This window comes from Dipodomys merriami, unplaced genomic scaffold (genome assembly GCF_024711535.1).
Source record: "Dipodomys merriami isolate MVZ:Mamm:240054 unplaced genomic scaffold, mDipMer1.0.p SCAF_2, whole genome shotgun sequence".
Taxonomy (NCBI): domain Eukaryota; kingdom Metazoa; phylum Chordata; class Mammalia; order Rodentia; family Heteromyidae; genus Dipodomys; species Dipodomys merriami.
Genome location: NW_027203381.1, coordinates 122594184 through 122609690, shown reverse-complemented (window position 1 = coordinate 122609690; position 15507 = coordinate 122594184). Strand labels below are relative to the sequence as shown.

Below are 15507 nucleotides of genomic sequence, written 5' to 3'. Positions count from 1 at the left end.
AAAAACTCAGGGACAACATTTAGGCCTTGAGTTCAAGCATCATGACCAACAACAACAAAAAAAAAGCTTAGGAGCCAGGGCGCCTGTGGCTCATGCCTGTAATCCTAGCTACTCAAGAGGCTGAGATCTAAGGATCATGGTTCAAAGCCAGCCAGGCAGAAAAGTCCGTGAGACTCTAATCTCCAATAAACCACTAGAAAACCAGAAGTGGCACTGTGGCTCAAGAGGTAGGGCCCTTACCTGAAGAGTGCAGGGACAGCGCCCAGGCCCAAAGTTCAAGCCCCACGACCGACAAAAAAAAAAAAAAAAGAGCTTGGGGAGGGGGCAAGACAGAAAGGGATGGTATGGGGAAACAAAGGAGGAGGCAACAATGCTTGATAAGAAATGTACTTATTACCTTTCTCATGTAATTATAACCCCTCTGTACGATATCTTCACAATAAAGAGCTTAAAATGTATTTAAAAACACATGTACTATGAAAGTATTGTTAAATAGGGAGAATCTCAAAAGTTATCAATATGTAAACTATAATTGAAAGTATGAATTTTTTCAATGGGCATTATGGTAATCTAAGTGTTAAAGTAAAATTTAATATTCATAAAAGCACTACCAAACAGTAACAGAAATCTAATTTAAGGGAAATTTACAGAATTATAAAAGACTGCGAATGTGGCTTAGTGGTAGAGTGGTTGCCTAGCATGAATGAAGCCCTGAGCTTGATTTCTCAGTACCACATACACAAAAAAAGCCCAAAGTGGCGCTATGGCTCAAGTGGTAGAGTGCTAGCCATGAGCAAAAGAAACTCAGGGACAGTGCCCAAGCCCTGAGTTCAAGCCCCAGGACTGGCAAAAGAAAAGAAAAGAAAAGAAAAGAAAGAAAAGAAAGAAAGAAAGAAAGAAAGAAAGAAAGAAAGAAAGAAAGAAAGAAAGAAAGAAAGAAAGAAAGAGAAATAGAGAAAGAGAAAGAGGGAAAGAGAGAGAGAAAGAAAGAAAGAGAGAGAAAGAAAAAATTCTAAAACACCTACATTAGTGGTAGAACTGCTGCTCTATGACACACGAAAATGACTCCTGCCTAAGTGGACAACATTGGTTAATATGCATCCCAGCGATGATAGAGAAGACCCCTCCCCTAAATTAAGCTCAGTGATACATTAACCAGCACTTAAGCTATGTGATACAACATAGAACGGATGCCAGGAACTGGTGGCTCATAGCTAAAAACCTAGCTACCCAGGAGTTGAAATATGAGAACTGTGGTCCAAAGCCAGCCCAGGCAAGTAAGTCCATGAGACTCTCATTTCCAACTAACCTCCAAAAGGCCAGAAGTAGAGCTGTGGCTCAAGTGGTAGAATGCTAACCTTGAGCAAAAAAACATGGGACAGTGCCTAAGCCCTGAGTTCAAGTCCTAGGACACATACATACACACAGACACAGACACAGACAGACAGACACACACACACACACACAGACATACACACACACAATAAATAAACAGACTGGTTGTGTGATAAACTTTTTTCCTTGAACAATATGATAATGTAAATCATTGCTCAAGTGAAAATACCTTCTTCAGCAAACTTTTTGCAAAGAAACACTGAAATCATACAAGCATCTAGCCTGTCCATCTCACTTCCCAGGCTGTGAGCCTACCTGACCGGAAGCGCTCATCCCTTGAATTGGTAAGCCGAGACCTCTGTGGTTTGGGTGCGGCTGTGGACAGAGGGGGACCAGAGATTCTAGTCTCTGCTTGCAGGCACGGGTCTACTCCTGAAACACAAATTTGGGGGAATACCTTATGTAAACTATTTGCTTTTCCAATTATAAAATTTTCATTTAAAACAGCATGTATAGCTGGGTACCAGTGGCTCACGCCTGTAATCCTAGCTACTCAGTAGGCTGTGATCTGAAGATTGCAGTTCAAAGCCAGCCTGGGCTGGAAAGTCTGTGAAACTCTTGCTGCCAATTAACTACCAGAAAACTGGAAGGGGCACTGTGGTGCCTAGGCCCTGAGTTCAAGCCTCATGACCAACAAAAACTAAATAACAAAATAAAACTGTGTATTTCTCATGCATGGCCACATAACATATTCTGCACCATACTGAGAATGTCTCCTGAAGTAGAGCCTTTGGCTTAGGACGGGAGTGCCATAACTACTGCTCAGAGCAATGTTTGTGTCCACCTCTACACTCTCCCATTCTGTCAGACCCAGATCTATCTCTAGTTCACTATCTGCAAAGGTGACCATCACAGTCCTTGGGGAGCCCTAGACACATGAGTTAGATGTGTGTGAGCCACAAGTCATATAGGCACAGACTCTGCAAGAGCCTCTGAGAAGTTGGCTTTGGCACTGACTACACTTGAATCTGGAGTGGCTGGTACTTGTCCACTGTGTCAGCAAACTCTGGAAGCCACAGGGGCCCCAAGCTACGAGCAGAGGAAGGTGGAGAGCAAGGGAGACAACAGAAGGGAGCATAGTAACAGCAATGCTCGAGTACACTGTATGAAAGCCCAGTATGCAGCACCCTGGCAAAGTCAGCAGACAGCCTTAGCAACTGATAGCCTCTGCTTTCTCTGTCTCCAAATCTGGACTCTGCTAAGATGGACAAGGAACATAACACAGATCTTAACAAGCTCCCGGCCCCCTGAGTCCAGCACCCTCAGGGCACAGGACAGTGAGTGAAGAACTGGGTACAAGTGTGCACATAGTGTCTCTGCATAAAGGATCCGGCATTCCCATCCTAATTTACTGACATTTGCTAACAGCACAAAACAAAAATCTTTAACTGGGGTTCAACAAAAATCATGAATCTAACTTTTTTGTTTCAAAAATGTCTCATAAAACTGCTTTGGTCAGTGGGTAATTAGTCCTACTAGCTGAGAAGCTGGCCTTGACCACACTCTGAAACGGAGCCTGGGTGCTGTCCCTGAGCTTTCTTGTTCAAACTTAGCTCTACCACTTGAGCCACAGCTCTACTTCTGGCTTTTTGTTGGTTAATTGGAGATAAGACTCTCACGGACTTTTCTGCCCAGACTGGCTACCATCCACGATCTTCAGGTCTCAGCCTAAATAGCTAGGATTACAAAAGCATGAGCCAATGAGCACCTGGCAATAAGATGTATTTTTAACTTTCACAAATACCAAAAGATATAGATACACAGATATATATATAACCAAAAGGTTATAGAAATTCACACTCCTACAAGCAATGAATGCAAGTTCCTCACATCTTTGTCAGCCCCAGGTGTTATGTAAAATGTTAGAATTTTGCCAATTTCTTAAGAGAAAAGTGATTCACTTTAATTTTTATTTCTATATCTATTACTGAAGTTGAACGTGACAGTGCTTATTGCCCATCTGTTTCCTCTTTGAATTTGTTTTTCAGGTGGGGGAGGGGAGAGGCTAAACTGGGGTTTGAACTCAGAGCCTCTCCCTTGGCACACCCCCAGCCCTCTTTGCTTTAGTTTAACTTCCAGACAGGGTCTCTCTTTTGCCAAGTCTTGGACTACAATCCTCCTACCTGGGCCTCCTGAGTAGATGAGATTACAGGTGCCACCACAAATGCCGTTAAAAAAGGTTCTCACTGACTTTTATACCTGAGTTAGCTTTAGAACACAATCACCTCAGCTCCATCCCCCACATAACAGGGATTATAAACAAACCACCAGGCTTAACTTCCTTGTCTTTGAATTCATTTTTAATTTTCTTTTTTCCCCCAGTGCCAGGTCTTGAACTCAGGGCCTCACACTGGCCCAGCTTTCTTGCTCACAGCTGGTGCTCTACCACTTGAGTCACATGTCTAGCCCAGTTTTTTTCTGGATACTTTAAAAATGGAGTCTCATGGTCTTTTCTGGCCAGGCTGGCCTCAATATGAGAACGTCTGGACATCAGGCTCCTATGTAGCTAGGATTGCATAGATCAGACACTGGCACCAGGAAAAGAAAAAAAAATTGGGGGTGCAGTATGTGGATATGAACTCAGGGCCTCACACTGTCTTGGAAGCGAAGTGAAGGGGGCTTGGAAGCCCCACTTCTTTGAATCTCCATTCGTTTTATGCAGCAATGAAACCCTCATGCCCCAGAAAAGATAGTAAACCTCTCTCTGCCGAGGACCAGCTCTGCACAGTGCACACCACAGAGCTGCCATCCAGCTATCTGGGGAGCCAATCACACCTGTCACTTCGTTGCCTTTCTAGCTTCCAGGTCTCCAAACTTGTCTGTGAAGACAATTTCTACCCAAAGATTTCCCGCAAAGACAGTGCTTGTGAAGACAACTCCCACCCAAACATTCTCCTGAATCTTGTCGTTTTTTAGAGCTTAAAAACCTATTAAGAAATTAAATGCTAAAGTCTATGTGCAATGGTATTGCAGAGGACAGCAGACCTATCAAATAAGTTCTGTCTCTTGTCTCCTCAAGTCCCCACTGCCTTCCCTTCCTACCAATAGGGCTGTTTCCACCCTGCCAACCACCTGTAGTTACCCTAGGACCTGCACAATCAGGTTGACACTCCAACAACCAGTCCTTGCTCACTAGTGATTCTTTTCCAATTTACCCACAAATCTTACAACTTTTCTCATTCTAATGGATCATTATTTCAAATCCCATTTTATAAAAAAAATTAGCCAGGTGCTGGTAGCTCACACCTGTAATCCTAGCTTCTCAGGAGGCTGAGATCTGAAGATAATAGTTCAAAGCCAGTCCGAGCAAGAAAGTCGTGAGACTCTTATCTCCAATTACCCACCAGAAAACTGGAAGCAGTGCTGTGGCTCAAGAGGTAGAGCACTAGCCTTGAGCAAAAGAGCTCAGGGACAATCCCCAGGCAAGTTCAAGCCCCACAACCACCACCACCAACAAAACAAAAAAAGAAATCAGCCACTGCTATTCAGCTGTCACTGTGTTCACAGGATTTTTTGAAAACTGAAAGTTTTATTTATAATTTTGTGCCAGTTCTGGGGCTTGAACTCAAAGCGTCCTGCTCTTGCTCAGCTTTTTCACTCAAGGCTGGAACCCTATCACTAGAGTCACAGCTCCACCTCTGACTTTTTGCTGGTTAATCGGGGATAAGAATCTCGAGGATTTGTCTTCCCAGGATGGCTTCACACCTTGATCTTCAGAGCTCAGCTGCCTGAGCAGCTAGTATTACAGGCATGAGCCACAGACACCTGGTAAAAACAGCAAGCTTTATAATGTTAAGTTTTCCATCTAGGAAATTGGTATGATTCTTCATGTACCAATTAAGGTCTTGGTTATTTCTTCTAAATAGATTTTATGATCCTAAAACAAGCTGTAGGTATTTTTTTTTGCTAAAAGTATTAATAAATACTTGGCAGTATATTTTCATTATGAATGAGATTTTTTTTTGTGTTTAAAAAAAGAACATGTCAGCCAGGCATCAGTGGCTCATGGCTGCAATCCTAGCTACTCAAGAGGCTGAGGTCTGAGGATTGTGGTTCAAAGGCAGGAAAGTTTGTGAGACTCTTATCTCCAATTAACCAACCAGAAAGCTGAAAGTGGCTCTTTGTCTCAAAGTAGTACAGTCCTAGCCTTGAGCAAAATATCTCAGGGGCAGTGCTCAGGCCTTGAGTTCAATCCTCACAACAGGCAACAAAAAAAGAACTTTCTGGGAGCTGGTAGCTCAGCTCCCAGCTATTCAGAAGGCTGAGATCTGAGGATCATAGTTTGAAGTGAGACTGGGCAGAAAAGTCCATGCGACTTTTATCTCCAATTAACTGCAAGACGTCAGGAAGCACAGCTGTGGCTCAATGGCAGAACACTAACCTTGAGAAAAAAGGTCAGGGACAGTGCTCAGGCCCAGAGTTCAAGCCCCAGGACTGGTAAAAAGAGAACTATTGCAAGAAAAAAAGCCACCCATTTTCATGTATTTGTCTTCTCTCTTTATAGCCAGGAAACCAAAAACTCTTACTAATTATGGTAGCTAAATAATCAGCCTTCTAAGGTATAAACTAAGCACTTATAATAAAGATGATTATTTTTTGGTCTCTAGTATTTAGCCTATCATGTTACCCACGTCACCGTGGGAAACACTTCCCACGTGAAGTGTGCATAACAAGCACCTTTCATCTCAAATAGGAATGGAAATGAATAAGTTTCAGAGTTGCAGGTGATTTCGGGGAAATTGGCTTCAGAATGTTTTAACATCTCATTTTATCAGTTGCTTTTAATTTCAGTTTTATTCTTTTTGCTTGGTATGAATAAAACATCAGTAAGCCAGGTATTAATGGTTCACACCTATAATCCTAGCAACCCAGGAGGCTGAGACCCGGAGGACTGTGGTTCAAAGTCTGCCTGGGCAAAAAAGTCCTTAAGACTCCATCTCCAATTAATGAGCTAAATGCCAGACTAATGGTGTGGCTCAAGTGGAAAAATGCCAGCTATGTGCAAGAAAGCTGAGTAAGGGTGAACGGGCCTGAGTTCAGCCTTCAGTACCAGTAAAACAACAGCACCAACAAAAGTATCAGTATATAAACTGTCTTCTCATCATTATTATTTTTGGGGGGAGGAGGGGTTCCGGTCGTGAACTCTGGGCCTGGGTGCTGTCCCTCAGCTCTTCAGCTCAAGGCTAGCGCTATACCACTTGAGCCACAGCGCCACTTTGGCTTTTTTCTTTTTGCTTATGTGGTGCTGAGGAGTCAAACCCAGGAACTCAGGCATGCAAGGCAAGCGCTCTACCACTGAGCCACCTTCCCACCCCCTCATCATTATTTTTGTTGTTGACATATTATAAGATATATCATACCAACACAGGTAGTATAAAGCATGTGAGTAGTTTAAGAACTACACAGAAAGAATCAATGTACCCATAGCACCATTTAAGAAATAAAGCACTCAGGTGAGTTAGGATCCTGAGCCCTTTCAAATCTCAAGTCCACATTCTGGAAAGCCATTCCATTTTCTGCTTTCACCTGCCATAAAATTCTCTCTCTACACAGCCCGTGCTGGTGTGTTGGCAACATTCCTCCATGATAGCTCCTTTCATTGAGATTCATTCTTGCTGAGACATGTAGGTCTCTGGCTTTCCAGTCTCAATTCTGTTGGATGATGTTGAGATCCTGGACAGGCTGGAACCGTGATCAAGATTCTCACACACAGTTCATGCTCATTTGAGGGGCTATTGATGAATCTATGGCCTTCACAGTGTGATGCAAGTCACCTGCTGTAGCTTCAGTCTGTGTTTCTCTGATTGCTAGAGTTATGCATCTATCTGCTTATTGGTTATTAGGATTTCCTCTTATGTAATGCCTGTTTGACCCTCTGCCTGTCTCTGGCTGTGTTAGGAGACTGGATCTCTGCTGCCACTCCCGACCAGGACTCACACTACAGTGCAGCAGGAGCGAACATCACTCCTGCAGCAAGGTCTTCTAGACATTTTAGTATAGTCTTTTTCGGTTATTTGTGTCTTTTCGATCTCTCTGTGGTGTGTTTTGATTTTTAAAAAAAGAAGAAGCTATCAATATTAACGTAGTCCAAGGTTTTACGTCAATCCCTTACTGTATGCTCGTTGATATGGTATCTTCAATATACCGTCTCAAGATGGTGATGACCTTCCTCTAGGATTTTCCAGATGCTCTACATGGTTTCTGCCTGCCACTTTCAGCCTAATAATCCAACAACTTTAGTATCCAGTGCTGTGTTTCACACATGGACAGGGAACTCTGTCAGCCCCGTGGTCAAGACGCTACTCCTTTAGCATGCCAATCTACACACCTGCATGTCTGCATTTGGACTGGGCTTTCTGTTCTGGTTATCAACTCCTGAAATCCACCACGTCTCAGTGACAACTCTGTTACTCTTCATATCTACTCAGGCAAATTCCCACAACATTTTCTTCTTAGTGTATTTTGGATCTCTTAACCTTTTATACTTGTATGTAAATTTTAGAATTACCTTATGTTCCACAAATGAATGATGAACGTTTGGAATCTATACGTCAATCAAATGGAGAGAAAGAAAAACAAATTTTATATGTTCTAGCCTAGTAAGGCTTTAAGACCTTGAAAATAAAATATGCCCTATTTGAGAGTAGGAGCTATAACAAGCCAGAGCTGGAAATGATCACCTTACTCTTGACTTTCATTACCTAACATTAGACACACTATTTTTGCAGTTCTTAATAAAATATGAAACATGTCAACATTGTTTGTTCTCTTTAAGCAGTTGCACAAAGGTTTTAATTCAGTCTATGAGTTTATAAGTACAATGTATCTTGATCAATGTCACCCTCTCCTTTGTTTTCCCCGTTTCTCCAAACCCTAACCATACTCACAAATTACCTTGTTCCATTTTCTCATTGACTGTACTTGAATGTATTCATCTACCTTTCCTTTCTCCATTTGGCTGTTTCAATTCCATCACCCTCCCTTACCGCTGACAAAACATGTTTCAGCTTCTTGTTGAACTATTCACTAGTTCTTCAGTTACTAGTTACTCCATTCGAATCCTCCTGAGTATACCATGCTTTATTCAATTCGTTTGTATATGCTTTAACCTTGTATACGTTTTCATAGGTTTGTAATTTAGATCTAACTTCCACATATGAGAGAAAACATGCACTGATTGTCTCTCTGAACCTTACTTACTTTACTTCACATAAAAAAAATTCCCAGGCACATCCATTTCTCTATTATTCTTTCTGATAAATGAGTAAAATTCCAATGTATACATAAACATACATACCTACACCACATTTCTTTCTTGACCACATCGATTGTAAGGCATCTGGACTATTTCTATAACTTGGCTATGGTAAATAGTGCAATAACATGGATGTGCAAGTGTCTTTATTGTATACTGACTTGTAATATTCAGACAGATGCTCAAGAGTGGTACGGCTGGATCATAGAGTAGGTCTATGTTAGTTGGTTTTTTTTTTTTGAGGTGTCTCCAAACTACCTTCAAAAGTGATTGTGCTAGTTTGTTTACATTCTCACCAACAGAGTAATAGGGTTCCTTTTTATCCCTGCCCACATTTGTTCTTGTTTGTATTTTTGATGATGGCCAATCTTACTGGCGTGAGGTGAAATCTCAATGTTATTTTTATTTGTATTTCCATATGGCCAGAGATGTTAAACATTTCTTCAAGTGTTACTGGCCATTTTTACTTCTGTGAAATCTCTATTTAGCTCATTTGTCCATTTTTTAATTAGGTTATTCATTCTTCAAGGATTTAGCTTCTTGTGCTTGTATATTCTAGATATTGGACCCCTATCAGAGCTATAGCTGACAACCATCCTTGCCCATTCTGTAGGCTTCCTTTGTAGCACAGTAAATATGGCCTTCACTGTGCAGAAACTTTTTTTTTTGTCAGTTATGGAGCTTGAACTCTGGGCCTGGGCACTGTTCCTCAGCTCTTCAGCTCAAGGCTAGCACTCTACCACTTGAGCCACAGCGCCACTTCCAGTTTTCTGGTGGTTCATTGGAGATAAGTCTCACAGACTTTCCTGCCCAGGCTGGCTTTGAACCATGGTCCTCATATCTCAGCCTCTTGAGTAGCTAGGATTACAGGCTTGAGCCACTGGCACCCAGCTGTGCAGGAACTTTTAACTTCATGTAATCACTTTTGTCAATTCTCTCTCCAGTTTGCCAGACTCTTAGAATTTTACTCAGGAAGTTCTTACCTGTGCCAGTAAGTTATAATGCTTTTCTTAGTCCTTCCTGTATTAGTTTCAACGTTTCTGGTTTCACATTGAAGTCTTTGATGCATTCTGATACAATCTTAGTGCAAGGTAAGAAACAGGGATCCAGTGTCAGTCTTCTGCACATGGATGCCCAGTTTTCCCTGCACCATTTGTTGAAGAAGCTTTGTTCCAACATACTTTTAGCTCCCTTGTCAAACATCAGATACTGTAGGTACATGGTTCATTTCTGGGCCATCTAGCCATTGCACTGGTCTTCATATCTGTGTACCAAGCTGCTTTTCTTACTACAGCTCTGTAGTAAAGTTTGAAGTCTGTAATTATAAAACCTCCAGCATTGGTTTTGTTTTTTGGTTATTTCTGTCTGGACTTGCTTTGACTATTTGGGGTCTTTTGTGGTTCCATATGAATTTTTTGGATTGTTTATTTCTGTGAAGAATGACATTTAAATTTTTATGGTATTGCATTAAATTTTGTAGACAGCCTTTGCTAGTTACTTGGTCCTTTTCATGATATTAATTTTGTTCATCCGTGAACATGGAGGTCTTTCTACTTCCTGGTGCCATTTTCAATTTCTTTCTTAGAGTTTTGTCACTTTCATTGTAGAGGACCTTTACTTCCTTGGTTATGTTTATTCCTAGAGTTTGTTTTTTATTTTAGGCTTTTTTAAGCTATGGTAAACAGAATTGTTTCCTACTCATTGTAGACATACAGAAAAGTTACTAATTTTGGTGGGTTGATTCCTGTTCCTTTGCCAAAGGTATTTATCAGCTCTAGGATACGCTCCTTCAGACATAGAATCATCTGTACACAGGGATAGCTTGACTTTCTTCTCTGTTCAAATCCCTTTTCTGTTTCTATCGCCTTGCTCCAATACTCTACTGATAAGGAATGGAGGGAATGGACATGTAATTGTTATGAAACACCTGAGTGTCCTGACCTTACCTTGAATAAGTGGAATGCAACGTGCCAGAAGCTTTGCCCTTTTCTTCTCATATCCTTTCTGAGTGATGTCACCTAAAAATAATGATTAAAGAAATAGTCACATATCCTCTAAAGTTCCAAGGTTTTGATAAAAAATTTATCACCTAAAAGCTAAAAGCAACATATTCATGTCTTTCATCTAGGTGACTAGATAAACTCTGATGGATCCACATCATGGGAAGCCATTTGATAAAAAGGAACAGATCACTGACACACAGCAATTTGAGCAGATCTCCTATGTCAGCGGCTGAACAAAGATACCAGATTCACAGAGTTACACACTGAATTATCCCCCTTACTGGAATGCACAGCACAGGACTGACAGTGGCTGGAAGGATGGGGGAGATGTCACCAGAGGGGCCAGGGAATCTGGGATGGTAAAACTCTGCTGTGAGATGACTGTGATAGTGATTATACAACTTATACTCTGTTCATAGGCCTTCACTGCATACAAATAATAAAGCTTCTAAAATAATGATCAGCATCCCCTAGGAGCTTATCAAAAGTGCAACTCAGGCCACACTTCAACCAAATCTATATCTGCAACTACTAAGATTTTCAGATGAAGTCTGTACAGGTTCAAGGTCTGAGAGCACTCAAAAAGAACCTCGCAGACCTAGCTATCCTCAGCCAGGAGGTGTTCCTGGGTGAGGATCAGGAAAAAGGACTGCTATCCTCATAAACTACCACAAATAACAGCCTAAAACCTGGGAATGAAGTAGCAAACAAACTTCAGGGAAGCATACCTAAGTCTTCACACACTACATAGAACTGGGAATGCTAATAGTGGATCCTTGATATTTTTCTGAAGACCATCCTCAGTGATGAGTACAGCTGACCTACAGTCTAACTCCAAGACCCCCTCACCTCACATTGAGACCCCAGGCTCTGAGCAAGCCACCCAGGTCTTTCTGGAAGTGCGTTCTCCACTCCCTGTACGCTCAGACTGTCAGTGTGACTGACCATCCTCACCTGCTCCCTAAACTACCTGCAAAGTTTCAGTATTTTGAACTTGTGTACTTCAAAGCATATGTGGGTGGGTGTGTATATATGCATGCACATGCACGTACAGATGTGCATGTGTGTGCCAGTTCTTAAACATGGCTTAAGCCAGGGCTTTAATATGGCCTGAGTACTGTCCCTGAGCTTTCTTTCTCAAGGCCAGTGCTCTACTACTTGAGCCACAGTTCCACTTCGGGCTTTTTTTTTTTCCAATTTTTTGCTGGTTAATTGGACATAAGAGTCTCATGGACTTTCCTGCCCAGGCTGGCTTTGAATCCTTAGATATCAGCCTCCTGAGTAGCTAAGATTACAGGTGTGAACCACCAGTGCCCAGCTAAAGCATCATCAAGCAATAAAGTTTGTTTCCACAAATGTGACAAATGGAGAGTAAATGCTGCCATATTAAACTAAAATTGATAAGCCACTGGTAAAAGCAGAGAAATTCATTTATCAGAATAAGTATTCATTTCCTAGAAACCATCCATCCTCACTATGGTTCCATTTCAAGCAACATCAAAATGGTGAAGGTATCAAGAACATCAAGAGCCAGATACTGGTGGCTCATACTAACTCTAGCTACTCAAGAACTGAGGTCAGAGGATTGTGAGTCAAAGCCAACCTGTGTAGCCAAGTTCATGAGACTCTTATCTCTAATTAACCAACAAAAACCTGGAAGTAGATATATGGCCCAAGTTATATAGTGCTAGCCTTGAACAAAACAGCTTAGAGAGAGTAGTAGCCCCTGAGTTCAAGCCCCAAAGCCAGCATACACACATACACATAAACACACGTGTGCACACTCACATGCACACGAAGATGACTTGGAAACTGAGCTGTGACTCAAAGTAGTAGTGTGCCAGCCTTGAGCAAAAGAGCTCAGGGATAGCATCCAGGCCCTGAGTTCAAGCCCCCCCCCAAAAAAATGGTGAAGGTACCAAAGAACATCAAGATATTAAACATACTAACTCCCGGTTGGTACTCACTAAACCCCAGAGCCCATTTCATTTTTATAACAGAAGCAATTGAACATAATCAGATATATGCTCCTCAGTTTACAATGTAGTTATGTATTAATAAATCCATCACAAGTTGAACATACTCTATGTCAAAAAAAAATGTACGTGATACCCTGAATCTGCAAAGTATCCTAACTTAGCCTAGCCTAACTCAAACATGCTCAGAATACTTACACAGTGTATAGCTGGGCATCACAAGAAGATAACAATCTGTATCACTAGTTTGGGAAAAGATAAAAATTCAAATATGCATAAAAAATTCTACTGAATACATACTGTTTTAAACCAGAGTAAAGCTGAAAAACTCTAAGTCAAACCCTTACAAGTCAGGGACTACCTGTATTCTATTTTCATGTACAATCAGTTACTGTATTTTTACATACCCAGGTAAACACACATTGGCATGTGTACACACACTGTAGAATAAAGTTTCTTGCTACATATAGAACAACAGGGTTCTAGAATGGAGTACAGGCACAAAACTGGCAAGCTAGTGGAGAAGGAATACAAATCCAATTCAGAACTCTCTCATGGTAAACAATGAAACACAGACACTAGAGATGCACAGCCGTGCCTTGCTCCCCAGGGCAGTGACAGAACTGGAGTGTCCCAGAGGGTGCTGCAGGAACTTTAGTAGGCAGCAGCACTCTCCTCTGTCCTCTGGATAGACTTTCCTTATGGTCTGCAAGGCAGGTGGCTCTTCTCCCCTCCTCAGGTAGGACAAAATACGTGGCTTCAGCTGATCTTCACTGCACACGAGCCTCACCCAGGGTCCCAAATCCCAAGACACAGCTCCAAGGCTCTTGACCAACCGGCCAGACTTCTCAAAACACATGCTCAAAAGCCTATCATTACCCGTGAAGGTCAGGAACAAGATGGGTACCACATGCTGTGTGTGACAGCAAATAACTAGAGACAGCCAAAGTATTCACTAGGAAAAAAAGAAGAAAAAGAAAGTCTTAAAAAACTGCCCTGGCCGGGTGCGGTGGCTCCTCACATCTATAATCCTAGCTACTCAGGAGGCTGAGATCTGAGGATGGCAGTTCAAAGCCAGCCCAGGTAGGAAAAGTCCATGAGACTCTTATCTCCAGTTAACCACCAGAAAACCAGAAGTGGTGCTGTGGCTCATGTGATAAGAGCACTAGCCTTGAGCTGAAGAGTTCAGGGACAGTGCCCAGACCCAGAGTTCAAGCCCCACGACAGATGAAAACAAACAAAAAACTGCCCTGATACTTGGGGTACTGGAGGATTGGTTTTATTTATGAAGAATGTTTTCCTACTGAGTAAAAATAGAAAGCTGAAAACAGTATTTATTTAGCATTAATGTGTTCTGACAAAACTATCTGCATTTGATATATGTTAGTATATATGCAGAAAAAATGTCTAGAGGGAGAAGAACTTGCTTATTTGGCTTTGGTAGAGTGTGAGACAGATTGTATTTCATACTTGACACACACTTCCTTTGTGTGTGCGGTACTGGGGCCTTGTGCTCTGGCTTGGCTTTTTCTGCTGTATTTCAAGCACTTTTAAATTCTTTAAGGTCTCCAGCATAAAAAGCACACACCTCTTTGTAGTTAATAACGTATGGCAGGTGGCTTTAACAATGTGTTGTGGTTGTATGTTGTTGGGGAACACTAGATGTGTTCTATGTACTATTTCTGTCACTTCTTATATATGAGTCTAAAATTGTTTTAAAGAAAAAGTTCAAAAATATATGGAAGTCGCCCTGCTCTCATCTGTAATTGTAGCTATCTGAAAGCCAGCCTGAGCAGGAAAAGTTCACAAAACTCTTATCTTCAATTAGTCACCAAAAGCCGAGCTGTAACTTAGATGCAAGAGTGCTAGCCTTGAGTACAAAACAGGGACAGTACCCAGGCCCTGAGTTCAAGGCCCAGGACCACCCACAGACACACACACACACACACACACACACACACACACACACACACACGAAGCAATCGTGTGGAATTATTTATTTTTAGAATGTCTACTTGCCAACACACACACACACACACACACACACACACACGAAGCAATCGTGTGGAATTATTTATTTTTAGAATGTCTACTTGCCAACAACACCAGTTTGTAAGATTTCTCTTTTGGGAGGTTTTTTAAACTACAAATTTGATTTATTTTACTAAAGGATTATTGAGCTCTTATTAAAGAATTATTCTTTTACGAGATAACAATTGTTATAGGACTAGTCATGTCATTTACCCCTTTATGGGTAAGTTTTGGTAGTACATGACTATCAAGAAATTGTTCCATTTCACCCAAGTTGTTTGAAAGGATATGGACAGCAAAGCCTTCAATCTCTTACCATCCTTTTAATTTCTGTGGGGGTCTTTTATCCCTGATTTTTGGTAATTTGTAATTGGTAATCTACATATTTAATGTGGTGTGTGTGTGTGCTGATCCTGAAGCTTTAACGCAGGCCCTGAACTTTGTGCTCAAGGCCAGCACTCTACCACTTGAGCCATACCTCCACTTCTGGCTTTTTGGTGCCTGCCTGGAGATAAGAGTCTCATGGATTTTCCTGCCTGGGCTGGCTTTGAACCATAATCCTGAGATCTCAGCCTCCAAAGTAGCTAGGATTACAGGCATTAAGCAACTGATGCTCAGCATGAGCTACATTTTTTTCCTCAGTTGTATTAGGAGTTTATTACTTTTACATTCTTTTCAAATTCCTGGATTTTTGCTTGTTTATTTTTTCTATTTTTTACGTTTTTAATCTGTTTTGGGTTTTGGTTGGTTGGTTGTTTGAAGCTGGCCCCAGGTATTTGAATTCAGGGCCTTTCATTTGTTTTTACTGTTCACAACTGGTGCTCTGTACTTGAGCCATGCCTCCAGC

General features: G+C 41.5%; 1 protein-coding gene across 4 annotated transcripts in view; it reads right to left on the bottom strand.

Moving 5' to 3' along the window:
- The window catches only part of LOC138832617 (disco-interacting protein 2 homolog A-like), a 93096-nt gene that overhangs the window by 64128 nt on the left and 13461 nt on the right, over nucleotides 1–15507 (bottom strand). For all 4 annotated transcript variants that reach the window (XM_070030900.1, XM_070030901.1, XM_070030903.1 and 1 more), the window contains exons 2-3: nucleotides 10597–10668; nucleotides 1651–1767 (exon numbers count right to left, since the gene is read on the bottom strand). In XM_070030900.1, the coding sequence (XP_069887001.1) occupies nucleotides 1651–1767; nucleotides 10597–10668 (189 nt within the window). The remainder of the gene's footprint in view (nucleotides 1–1650; nucleotides 1768–10596; nucleotides 10669–15507) is intronic.